We start from the raw sequence: 13445 nt of genomic DNA on the forward strand, positions 1-13445 counted from the left end.
ACATTCTCATTACTAGACTTAACTATCTACTGTGAGAGCTTTGGATGGTTTTTATTATAAATTCAGTTTGTAACTACTTTATCGAAAAACTATCATGCTTGTTTGCATATAAGCCGGTTGGAACGCAAGATAATGAAAGCGAAATACGCAACGTGACGTTGACCTTTCCGATTGGGTGAAAGCCAGACATTGTTAGGCGGGGCAAGTCTCGGCCAATGAACGAATCCTTCTTGGCTCATGAATATGTGTCATGACGCTCCCGGAAAATTACCAAGCAGCGGCCGTGTCGTCCATTGTGCGAGTGTGTACTGTTATGGCGCTGTGTGCGTGAGGATGAGTGCCGCACGGGACACAGGCGAGCTCGCGCGATTCTACACGGTCACCGATCCCACGACACATCCAAAGGGACACACGGTGTATAAGGTCACGGCCCGGGTGAGACGAAACATTTACCGCGCATTGATGCTCTGTGCTAAAGCTAATGTTTATCAGGAAAACAAAATAAAGGAATAGTTCGTCCTCATAATAATAGTAATAATAAATCTGTCATCAATGTCTCCCCATCGTGTCATCACAAACCCTTATGACTTTCTTTAGGGACTGACAGCCTCAGTCCCCATTATTTATTTTATCGTATAGGATAACCTTTTGTGTTTAATGGAAGAAGGAAAATCATACATGTTTGGAACACATGAGGGTGAGATAAATACAGACAGAACCTTTAATATATTTCCCCATGAATTATTCCTTTAAGACAAACTAATGTCCGCTGTCAGAAAATTATGTGGTCAATGTCACATGTGTGATGACATGTATGATTGCAAGTTGTGTCGTAGAGGACATATGGAGAAGTTGTCACAGGAACAATATCACTATATGTTTTGCCTCCAAGACTATCACAAATCAATTCGTAAATTGTTTTTGTACCACACACACACACACACACACACAGAGAGAGAGAGAGAGAGAGAGAGAAAGGGATGAAAGGTGTTTGCTGTAGCCTATAAAGTAAATATGATCATATTGTGTTCCTCACAGATCATTTCACGGAAGAACCCAGACGACGTTCAGGAGGTGAGAACCCTCAACAATTACATCACTCTTACCGTGCGTTCAGACCAGAGGCGGCGAGAGCATCAAAATTCGCTCTGGCTGCCCTGCCAACAACTATGGAAGATTCGTGGATGCTCTGACGTTGTTGAAATAGGCGGTAATGTTCCTTCCGAATGCTTGGTTTTGTGATCTATATTTAAAGGGTCCGCAAAACATCCAGACATTTTTTTTATTGTAAAGGCAATTTTTTTTGCAATTGTACATGTATAATTGCATATACAAAAAGGCAATAACAGTAGAAGGAAGAAAAAAAAAAAAAAAACCCAGAAAAAAACTTTAAATAAATAAACATAAAAAAAAAACGTAATATTTGTCCTAGTTCACGGCTCATACCAAAATGTTATCATAATACCTTTAAAAAAGAAGAACATTTCTTATTCATGAGCAATTTCAAAGATTTAACCAAGTACTCACATCAATGAAGAACTCTGTGAGCCTGTGTAGCTTTTTAAGATACCTCTGCTTGTGCAAATACAATTTTGGTACAAGAATAAAAAAATTAACAATACAAACTAATGCTTTATTCTCGTGTTCAAAATAACAGATAATATCTTTAATGCAAAAAATATAATTTTTATCAATTTTAGAAAAACAATAATTACTCAATTCACACCAAAACTTCAAAGATATACTACAAGAGAAAAGTCATGCTTTCACTTTTATTATTACAAAAAGTACACATATTGCTTGCATCACAGAATTTCGCCAGGTGTGCGTTACATGGATATATTTTGTGCCAAATTTTAAAATGCACTAATTTAATTTGAATTTGAAATACAATATTTTAGTATGGTAACAACCACGCTTTCTTCCATTGAATGTCGTCAATAAAAGACATACAAAAAATGTTTCCTCCTGGTGCAATTGCTAACTGCGAATGAGATAATTGGCGGATAAATTTGTTATTACAGGTTGTACTTAATAATAACGTTCCTCCCAAATATAACTGAGGTAGTGGTTTATGACCAACACCATAAGTTAAAGATGATTTCTCTCTGGGATCTCCTTTACAACAGATTGATAATCTTTAAATGGCAAAGGATATTGATATTCATAAATTCCTCATATACCAAAATAACACCTTTGCAATCAAACAGGTCTGCAATAAAAATAATGTCTTTGTTTTTCCAAAAAAAAAATCGATCTATTTTTAATCTTAATGTCCATATTTTTCCAAAGAATCCATCTGTGGGGAGAAAAGTTGTGGTTGTAAACCAACTTCCAAGCTAACAATGCCTGTTGATGGAATTTAGCCAATTTTATAGGTATTTTCCCAACAGAATAATTACATCTCAATAAGAACAAGAGGCCACCAATCCTATTAAATATATTATTGGGGATAAAATACCACATAGAGTCATTACCAGTCAAACATCTCTTCAGCCAATTGATTTTAAATGTGTTATTAGTGTCAACAAAATGTAGAACTTGGAGCCCCCCCCACACTTCTTTTATTTGCCAAAATATTTTTCTTTAATTTCTCGGATTTATTCTTCCATATAAAATCAAGGAAAACTTGATACATTTTTTGGGAAGTGTTGCTGTCAATATATAAGGATAGGGAGCGGTAAACAAATCTAGATCTAGATAACCTTCTGCTTTTGATAAAAAAAAACTCTGCCTAATAGAGATAAATCTCTTTGAAGCCAATTATTTAATTTATTCTTAGTTTTAACTAATTGTGGTGAAACATTCAAGTGCTGTCTGCTCATTATATTTTTGGTTATCTGAATTCCCAGATACTTCACTTCACTTCTGATTGGTATGCAATTGAATTGGGTTTTTGAGGTATTATATAAACAAAATATTTCACATTTAGATAAATTGAGTTCAGATGCATTTGAAAAAGAGTTGATTGTATGCAACACCGGTTCTATTTGCTCTTTATCTTTCAGAAACAAAGTTGTGTCATCTGCAAATTGTGAGATACGAAACTCTCTATTAAATATATTAATACCTTCAAAGCTACTTTTATGTAAGATTTCAATAGACAAAGATTCTACTACAAATAAAAATAAAAGAGGGCTTAGCGGGCACCCCTGACGTATTCCACGACAAATAGGGAACCTTGATGACGTACCGGAGTTCAAAAATTACTACTATCAAAGTTTTTGTATAACATCTGAACAATATGAATACATTTCGTAGGAAAACCAAAAGCAGCTAATGATTTTAAAAGGAACTGGTGCTACACAGTAGAGGTCGACTGATTAATCGGCCGATTTTTTTTTTGTGTGCATTTTTTAACATAATCGGCATCGGCTAATTTCCAAGTATATCAAGCCGATTATTAGGCAGGCGCATCTGTGGGCAGCCTAGTGTTGTTGTGGAACTACGTGTTCAACGCACGCTGCCCCTAGAGTCATTTTCCAGCAGAGTGAGCAGACCTCATCCAGTGCCTAAGGAAGGAGCTAAGTTCCTTGGAGAAAACGGTAAGGATTAAATTTGTATAACTCCTTTATATTTAATTAAAAACTTTTGATATGTTACTGCCAACTTCAAGAAAAAACGCGACAAACGTGACATGACGTTCGGCTACTTTGGATATTGATAGCGTAGTTGAAGTTGCATTATCACAGCAGAAGGGTTGCTATCATGTCACAATAAATAAGCAAGAATTTTGCAATTACAGACAGTGAATCTGAGACTTTTATTTGTTCTGTTTGTGTGTCTTATATTTGAGAGGGTTGTCACTCAATGCAGAGAAATAAGTAATAAAAAAGGTACCAACGCATTATAGGCTATTGAAGGACTGGCTTTGGTAAGCTCGGACGTTATCGGTTCTGCTGTCGGTACTGGAGAAATTAAGAAAATACCTTTATTATTGCTATAAAGAGAAAGTTATTTTATCTCGCCAGCCATTTCTATGTATAATAATATGTAACCATTTGTCTGTGATGCAATTTAGCTATTCGCAGTCAGAGAGAGAGAGAGAGATCTCTCACGCGGTGCCACAGCGAGCACAACACGAGCCCTGCTTAATGAGTGAAAGAACTAAACATTCAAATGTAGCCTGGTTACACTTTAGATCTGTGATATTAGTCTGATTTTATTTTAGATTTCGCCTTCCAAAAATTATAAAAATAATATTTATACATAAGCCGCATTCTGTCTAGCACAACTTCCTTCCCTTCACAGCCTTGCACTGACATTTCTCCCTAAAACTCAAACTTAACATCAGAATCAGCACGATCGGTGATTGTTGTAAAATGCAGTCTAGCTACTGTTGCTAAATTGCGGGATGCGTTTAATAATAAAAAGAGCGCAAGAGATACCGTTCCCAAGGCGGCGCGCGCTCCGAAACGAGACAAGCAAAGTATAGGCTACTTTGGGTTTCATGTGCGCGTCTAAACCAGGGGTCCCCAAACTTTTTTCTATGAGGGCCACATCATTTTTCCTTTCTATAATGGAGGGCCGTAGTCTTACAGAAAATGGCATGGGCCGGGGTGATTTATTGTGGAGATTTTATTATGATTTTAAATGGATTTACAGTATTATGCCTCCTAATGCTAGATTAATTTATTATTTATGCACCATACATATCAAGTGATATATAGCCTATTAAAAGAGCATTATTACTATCGTAATGACATTTTTTCATATTTATTGCTATTGAAATCAAATTATTTACTTACTCATGCGTATTAGGCTAATCAGTGTGAACTATGGGCTTGTTTCTGGCTGGTGAGAAGTCCAATGTCAGGTTCCATTCCTGTCACAGCCAGTCTCAAATACTGATGCAAATGTTCATCAGTGAGTCTTGATCTCATCGGATTTTTCATCAGTTTCATGCGTGAAAAGGTTTGCTCACAGATATACGTGCTGCCAAAAGTGTGGACATCTTCATTGCATTCCTTCTGATGTTTGGGTAGGTCTCGTTAGGGAGGGCAGTATAGAATTCATTGAGACTGTTGGGCTTAAACGCGTCTTTCAGAACATCACAGTTCTGTAACTCAGCCAACTCAAACTGATAAGAAGGCAGGGCTTCGTCAATGTCAGCAGCAAAAGGGTTCTGAAAAAGGCGGATTTCTTTAGCGTGGACATGTAGCTCATGGAATCGCACATCAAACTCCGCCTTCAGCATTTCCAGCGCTTCCACTGACTTTTCAGCTGGGAATGGGACCACTGGTTTCTCAGCTGAGAGGCTTTGGGTAACAGGGAGATGGGTGAAGTCTTGCTTTTGCACTTGTCCCACAAGCAGTGCTAGTTTCACCTCAAATGCTTTTATGTGGGAATACATGTCACATATTAGTTTCCCCTTGCCTTGGAGCTGCACATTGAGGCCATTCAACATTTCTGTCACGATCTGTTAAAAAGGCGAGGTCCCATTTCCATTTTTGTGTCGATCAGTTCTGGGACAGTTTTGCCCTTTGTCAGAAGAAAAACATTGATTTCGGGTAGCAGCTCGTAAAAACGCCTCAAAACTCTGCCCCGGCTTAACCATCGGTTCATCTGTGTTGTAAAGCGCATCTCCGTGAGAAGACTCTAGCTCGGACAGAAAGACTTGGAACTGCCTGTGTTTAAGTCCGTTTGCTCTGATGAAGTTTATACATGACACCAGAGATGGGACCAAGTCACACATGTGCAAGTCTCAAGTAAGTCTCAAGTCTTAACCTTCAAGTCTCAAGTAAGTCCCAAGTATTTTTTTCTTGGGCAAGTCAAGTCAAGTCAAGTCAAGTCACAGGCTATGTCAAGTCATGTCCAAGTCAAGTCACAGGCTATGTCAAGTCAAGTCCAAGTCAAGTCACAGGCTATGTCAAGTCCAAGTCAAGTCACCTTATTATTGTAATTTTACCTGCAGAATCTGATCATAATAAAGTGAAAAGACAAGATATAAGTAACTGTCAGTAAATTACAATACTCATGTTCAGTAAAATACATCATGGAATCAAACAAAATTGTAACTTCATAAAATTATTTATTTTTCACTTCTGCCAACAGTGTTTGAAATGTTTTAAATTTTCAACATTGAGTCCATAAAACAAATAACAGCTTAACATCCAACATACTCCTCTCTGAACACCTCCCTCTCTCTCTCTCAAACACAGTTAGGTACATTAAACTTTGTTACATTTCTCCTCTCTCTCCCACACCCACTCTCTCTCCCACACCCACTCTCTCTCTCTCACACACACACTCTCTCTCCCACACACTCCCACACCCACACTCCCACACACTCTCTCTCCCACACTCCCACACCCACTCACTCACTCACTCACTCACTCTCGCGCTCACACACACACACTCACTCTCGCGCTCTCACACTCCCACACCCACACTCACTCACTCACTCACACAGAGTATATCCATAAGCCTATTTTTGCAATGTCTGTGAGTGGGAAACGTTGAGGTACCAGCGCGCGTGAACGTCATGGCAACGTACAAAACAAAGTACCTCGCGCGGGAAACACTTAACGTAAATGCGCGTAACTAACGTAAATCAAGCAGGCTAGTATGCAGCATAAACCACGAAGTGTTGGCGAAATAAAAAATTAATGGACAGATTTTTTTTTCCAGAAAACTTCTTGCACAAAATAAATTCAAGCACTTTCAAGGACCTGTATCTATGTATGTTTATTTTCAAGAACTTTCCAGGGCCTTGAATTTTATTTTTCAGATTCACAAACTTTCAAGGATTTCAAGGACCCGTAACCAGATAAAATTAACAAATTGACAAGCACTTACTGGGCAGAATGGCTCTTCAAATGGCGGACGAAATTGGAGGTTGTCGTCTGGCTGTCTGCGATCTTAACGTTGCATGTCTTGCAAAGCTGTTCGATCTTTTGCCATCTTGATAATAATTTTTGAAGCCGAAGCGATGACCCTCGGTAGCGTTACCCCTCCGGCTGACATGTTGATGTGTTATCTGATCTAAGTGGGCGTGGTGTGCGTAAGGTACGAGAGGGCATGGCTGATGATAGCCTATAGTGTCGTGATCCAGTCATGACAAAACTATTCTCAGCCTGCGCTCCAGCTGGATCAACTTTATTTTTTTAAATAATTTATATATTTTATATTCACACTGAAAACATGATGTGATTAACACTCAAGTCATTCAAGTCTTCGTGTCTCAAGTCAAGTCCCGAGTCTTTAACTTCCAAGTCCGAGTCAAGTCTCAAGTATTTTATTTTTTGTCAAGTCAAGTCACAAGTCATAAAAATAGCGAGTCGACTCGAGTCCAAGTCACCAAGTCACAAGTCCCCATGGCTGCATGACGACACCACTTTCATAATCGATTCCCACTTCAGAACTTTGCAGCACAGTGCTTGCTGGTGAATTAGGCAGTGTACTTGTAAAGGGGGCATGAGACCTCTTTCCTCCATTTCTCTATTCATGCGTCCTATCAGTCCCCTTGATGCGCCAACCATACTAGGAGCTCCGTCAGTCGTGATGCTGGCCAGCTTAGACCAGTCTAGATCCAACTCTTCTATCGTTTGGCACACTTTACCAAAAATATCCTCCCCTGTCGTAGTACCTTTGAGACTTTTTAGGGCTGCCAGCTCCTCGGACACCTCAAAGTTTGATCTAACTCCGCGAAGAAAAATGAGCAGCTGTGCCGTGTCCTGCACGTCATTACTTTCATCCAGCGCTAATGCAAAAAAATCTAATTCTTTCACTTTTTCCTTCAGCTGGGCATATACATTATACCCCATTTCTTCAATTCGTCTGGTGATTGTACTTGCGGACAGACTCACCGCATTTAAGACGTCTTTCTTATCGGGGCACACATCCTCCGCAACAGCATTCATACATTTCTTTACAAACTCACCATCACTGAATGGCCTACCGCAGGTTGCAATCAGTTTAGCTACCTGAAAGCTAGCTCGAATGGATGACTGGTTCAACTGGGTTTGCCGTACAAACGTATTTTGCTGAGCAGATAGTCCACTTTTTAGCTTCGACACTTTGTCTGCTCTCATGTTGGCCTTGTAAACTTGCATACTTGTCTCTGTGGCGGGTTTCATAGTGTCGGCGCAGATTGTATTCTTTGAACACGGAGACTGTTTCTTGACAGATGAGGCAAACAGCTATTTCTTTGCATTGAACAAAAAAATAATCACTTGTCCACTTTTGGTTAAATACCCTGCATTCTGAATCAACTTTTCTCTTTCCCAACCGTTTGGCCATTTTGTTGTCACTTTAAAATTTCTTGCTGGATCGCGTGCACCCGCTCGATCACGATGGAACGTTAATCCGGGTGAATCTAACAAATAATTTGGCTACTTTAATAATTATAACTAAGGGAAATTTTATTTTGAAAGCCAATATGTATTATCAAATACAAATATGATATGATTAAAACATATTTAAAATTTAAATTGTAAAAATATTTCTCTGCATGGCATTGTTCAGAGGCCCGGTCCAAATGTGGGGGCGGGCCGTAGTTTGGGGACCCCTGGTCTAAACGATCAACTATAAACAAAAATATGTCAAAACGACCGGCTTGGAGATACACTTAAACACAGTTTATGTCTTAAATGGACGTAGTTATGGAAATAGTTGGGAGAAAATATGGTGCATCATGAGCCTATTAGATCTGCACTCGGTCTTAAAGGGGAAGCAGTCTAATAAACATGCTGACGATTGAGCCATTACTGTGAATCAAACAACACAAGGCAAAGAGAAAATCACTTAAAGCTCTTGAATGAATAACTTCTGCATTAATAAGAATTAATCCATCTATGATAAACTATGCAGTGTTATTTTGCAATTGATTACTTTATTAGATTTCTTTTTAGACCACACCTGAACAGTAATGTTAGTAGACCTTCCTGAAATTAAATCACTGTGCCTATATAACGTTTATCTTTGTGTAATTGTTTATCTTTTGTTTATCTTTGTTAAACAAGAACTCTTAATATAACAAAAAGAACCGTTAAGAATACCGTTAAAGTACCGGATCGATAAGCAGTATCGGTAAGAGTAGTAATACCATTAAAACCTTAACGATACCCATCCCAAGTTATGCCTGTGCTTCTCTTGGATGCTCTGAATATTGGATTACGTGTCTGGATTGCCCCTTAATTAAAGCTGCATTTGGATCTCAACCTTCGTGTCTCGGAGCAGATCATAACACCTGCTTTGTTTATTTAATATATTTGTTATACATTATTTATACAATATGTTTTTACGTTATACATTTTTAATTTAAGTGTACAAGTGCAGATTGGTCAAGTGTTCAATAAATGTATTTGTTGAGAAATTGTCTCTATCTTAAGTAATTATTTGTGTTACATTTTATCTTTCAAATAAAAGGTTCAAATAAGAGGTTAAAAACAAGCACATATCGGCCAAAATAAATCGGCAGCATTTATCGCCCATCGGCCAACCCGGATTTCAAAAGATCGGCATCGGCCTGAAAAAACCCATATTGGTCGACCTCTACTCCACAGTGTCAAAAGCCTTATAAAAATCCAGGAATATTATAATAGCTTCTGAAACAATTTTGTCCCTGTAATCAATAAGATCCAAAACCAGACGGATATTACAGCTAATACAACGTCCCTTCATGAAACCAGTTTGTGTTTCACTAATGACTGCAACAAATAATGGTATTATTTGTTTTAATCTTTTGACTTATATGGAAACAAATAGTTTATAATCAAAATTCAGCAAAGTAATCGGTCCCCAATTATCGATCAAGGAAGCATCTTTATCTGGTTTAGGGATAAGAGAAATCCCTCCCTGTTTCATTGTTGGAGTCATTGCACCATTCTCTATGCATTCCTTAACCATTAATAGAAAAGGTTTCTCTAACAGTTCCCAAAACTGCATAAAAAATTAAAAAGGCCATCAGAACCTGACGATTTTCCTTTTTTCATTGACTTCGTTGCATCTTTAATTTCTTGTAAAGTTATGGGAGCTTCACACAATTTTTTAAAGTCATCACTTAAATTTGGTATTAAGTCCTTAGGTTGTTGCAAATATTGCTCTGAAAGGTTTGCCTGATGACTAGAAGAATGTACATTTTTATAAAAACTAGTCACATAATTTTCTATCTCTCTAAAGTTTTTTTGATATTGAACCATTCATTTGCAGCATTGAAATATGTATTTCTTTTGAAATTTTTTCAAGTGAGAAAAAAAAAAATCAATTTCGCTCTTGATCTCAAAAATGCTCCTTTAACAGTTTCAATATATATAACGTCTAGGTTACGTATGTAACCTCCGTTCCCCGATGGAAGGAACGAGACGTTGTGTCAGAGAAGCGACACTAGGGGTCTCTCTTGAGCGCCGATATTCACCTCTGATCTATGAAAAAAGGTCAATGAGAAGTTGGCAGCTGGTATTTGCATATCCCGACCCCCGGACATACGGGTATTTCAGCGGCGCAAATACGGGAGTTCATTCAGGATTTTTCTGAGGAGCCGGAAATGGTCCGGCCACAACAGTGGCTCGGCTCAGCGACGTGGTGGGGAAGACACAACGTCTTGTTCCCTCCATCGGGGAACGGAGGTTACATACGTAACCTAGACGTTCCCCTTCTGTCGCGCACTCCACGTTGTGTCAGAGAAGTGACACTAGGGGTCCACTTATAAAAGTGCCATGCGCTGAGCCGTGTACGTGAACTGCTGATACAGGATCGAGCAGGTATTCCTACGTGCAAAGGCAACCAACTGTGTCAGACTGCACGTACCCTTCCCCTATGCCCCATTAAAGCCATCAGAATCCTTCTGGTTACTCTGAAGGGGGGAACAAGGTGATGGCCGCCAACCTGGAAACGGGCCAGCCTGGCTGGGCCTCTTTTCTCTCTATGTTTCTCGCATAGAGCAACTACGGCCGGGGCCCTTACCTGCATTGAGGGAAGGGGGTCTTAGCCCTTCTTTCAGGGGGAGAAGACCCTGCGGAGGCCACACCTACCCGGCAGGGGAGGCAAAAAGTGGCAAATACATCACATGGTCTGTTAGGACCTATGTGGAAAAGTTGGTGCGGTGGTAGATCCAGCCTCGTAGAGGGGGGAAGCATACAGCACGGCGACCAAGGCAGCTGTAACTGCCTAAGGGAGACACGGGGGTCCGCTCGTGAGGGGACAGTACCGCGGAGTTACACACAGGGGAGTCCGAGCAGGAGGCCTTACCTGCCTCCGCTGAACTGCGGACCCAAAAGGGCTAGGGAGGAGTCAACCAGCGACCCGAAGATGGGGTCTCCTGGGCCAGAACGTCAGCGTGTTACCGAGTTCTACGGGCTCAGACCTGAGAAAACACGGGACGATACTGACTCAACTCGGAGATTGTAAAACCTTGAGAAAGTGTCAGGTGTTGCCCACCCCGCTGCTCAGCAAATGTCTGCTAGGGATGTGCCCCTGGCCAGTGCCCATGAGGACACAACACCCTTGGTGGAGTGAGCTCGGACCCGCGGGGGGGGGGGGCATGGCCTGGGTGTGATAAGCCAATGAAATGGCGTCGACAACCCAGTGGGCAAGCCTCTGTTTGGAGACAGCGTTCCCTTTCCGCTGTCCCCTGAAGCAGACAAAGAGCTGCTCAGAGCGTCTAGTGCTCTGCGTGCGGTCCAGATAGAAATGCAAAGCACGTACTGGACACAGCAATGAAAGGGCTGGGTCTGCCTCCTCCCGGGGCAGCTTTGCAGGTTCACTACCTGACCTTTCTTTACTGAAGGGTGTGGTAGGAACCTTGGGCACGTAGCCCGGTCGCGGTCTTAGATCACGTATGTGTCTGCCGGACCGAACTCCAGGCAAGTGTCGCTAACAGAGAACGCTTGCAGGTCCCCGACCCTTATGATGGAGGCGAGCGTGATCAGCAGGGCAGTCTTGAGAGAGAGGGCCCTGAGTCCAGCTGAATCTAGCGGCTCGAAGGGGGGGTCTCTGGAAGCCCGTGAGGACGATCGAGAGATCCCAGGAGGGGAATAGGTTAGGCCGGGAGGGAGTTAGCCTCCGGGCACCTTTGAGGAACCTGACAATTAAGTCGTGCTTGCCAAGAGACTTGTCTATCGTGTCGTGGTGAGCCGCGATGGCGGGACAGCCTCCTCTCCAGCCTCTCCTGTAGTAACACGAGCACTTCTGTGGGTCTTCAGCTAGGGAAGAACACCAGTTTGCGAATAGACACCACTTTAGGGCGTAAAGATGCCTGGTCGAGGGGGCTCTGGCTTGGTTGATAGTATCTATGACGGTCGGTGGTAGGCCAGCTAGATCCTCCGCATCCTGTCCAGGGGCCAGACGTGGAGGTTCCAGATGTCTGGGTGTGGTTACCAGAGCGTGCCCCATCCCTGAGAAAGAAGGTCCTTCCTCAGGGGAATTCGCCAGGGAGGGGCTGTCGTGAGGAGCGTGAGGTCCAAGAACCAAGTCCGGGTGGGCCAGTAGGGGGCCACCAGAATGACTTGCTCTTCGTCCTCCCTGACCTTGCATAGCACCTGTGCAAGAAGGCTCACTGGGGAAATGCGTACTTGCTCAGCCCCGCGGGCCAGCTGTGTGCCAAAGCATCTGCCCCGAGGGGAGCCTCTGTCCGGGCATACCAGAGCAGGCAGTGGGAGGTTTCTTGGGAGGCAAACAGGTCTACTTGCCGAACCAGTGCCAGATCAGCTGGACCGACTGGGGGTGGAGCCTCCACTCTCCGCCGGGCAAGCTTTGTCTTGACAGCGCGTCCGCTATCACATTGAGGTTGCCGGGGATGTGAGTGGCGCGCAGTGACTTGAGTCGCAGCTGACTCCAAAGGAGGAGACGACGGGCGAGCTGTGACATGTGGAGGGAGCGTACTCCGCCTTGACGGTTTATGTAGGCTACCACCGTGGTGCTGTCTGTCCTGACTAGGACGTGTTTGTCTCGAATTAACGGGAGAAACTTCCTCAGGACAAAGAAAACAGCCAGCAGCTCTAGGCAGTTGATGTGCCAACGCAGCGGGGCCCGGTTCCAACAGCTTGGGGCTGCGTGCCCGTTGCACACGGCGCCCCAACCCAATTTGGAGGCGTTGGTTGTGACCAGATCGCGTCGGGACTCCTGCTGCAAGGGTACCCCTGCCCGTAAAAAGCAGAGGTCTGTCCAAGTTTGAAGGTTTGGCGGCAGGCCGTGGTATCTTTCACATTGTGCGTGCTGCGAGAGACCGGCCGAAGGGGAGGACTTTGTACTGATAAGCCTGGCCGTCGAACGAACCGTAGAAAGGGTCGATGTCGAGGTCGAGACGTGGAAGTACGCGTCCTTCAGGTCTACCGCTGCGAACCAATCTAGATGCCGGACGCCAGATAGAATTTGTTTCTGGGTGAGCATTTTGAACGGGAGTTTGGACAGGATCCGATTGAAAACTCGCAGGTCCAAGATCGGTCGTAAACCGCCGCCTTTCTTTGGTACAACGAAGTAAGGGCTGTAGAAACCCTTCTTCGTTT

At 42.5% G+C, this 13445-nt stretch overlaps 1 protein-coding gene across 7 annotated transcripts in view; it reads left to right on the plus strand.

Moving 5' to 3' along the window:
- Positions 1 to 260: 260 nt before the first annotated feature.
- The window catches only part of rps6kc1 (ribosomal protein S6 kinase polypeptide 1), a 167785-nt gene continuing 154600 nt past the window's right edge, over positions 261 to 13445 (plus strand). For all 7 annotated transcript variants that reach the window (XM_052098579.1, XM_052098583.1, XM_052098581.1 and 4 more), the window contains exons 1-2: positions 261 to 435; positions 1039 to 1074. In XM_052098579.1, coding sequence (XP_051954539.1) covers positions 334 to 435; positions 1039 to 1074 — 138 coding nt within the window. In that variant the 5' untranslated portion in view covers positions 261 to 333. The remainder of the gene's footprint in view (positions 436 to 1038; positions 1075 to 13445) is intronic.

Source organism: Xyrauchen texanus, chromosome 30 (assembly GCF_025860055.1).
Source record: "Xyrauchen texanus isolate HMW12.3.18 chromosome 30, RBS_HiC_50CHRs, whole genome shotgun sequence".
Lineage (NCBI taxonomy): Eukaryota > Metazoa > Chordata > Actinopteri > Cypriniformes > Catostomidae > Xyrauchen > Xyrauchen texanus.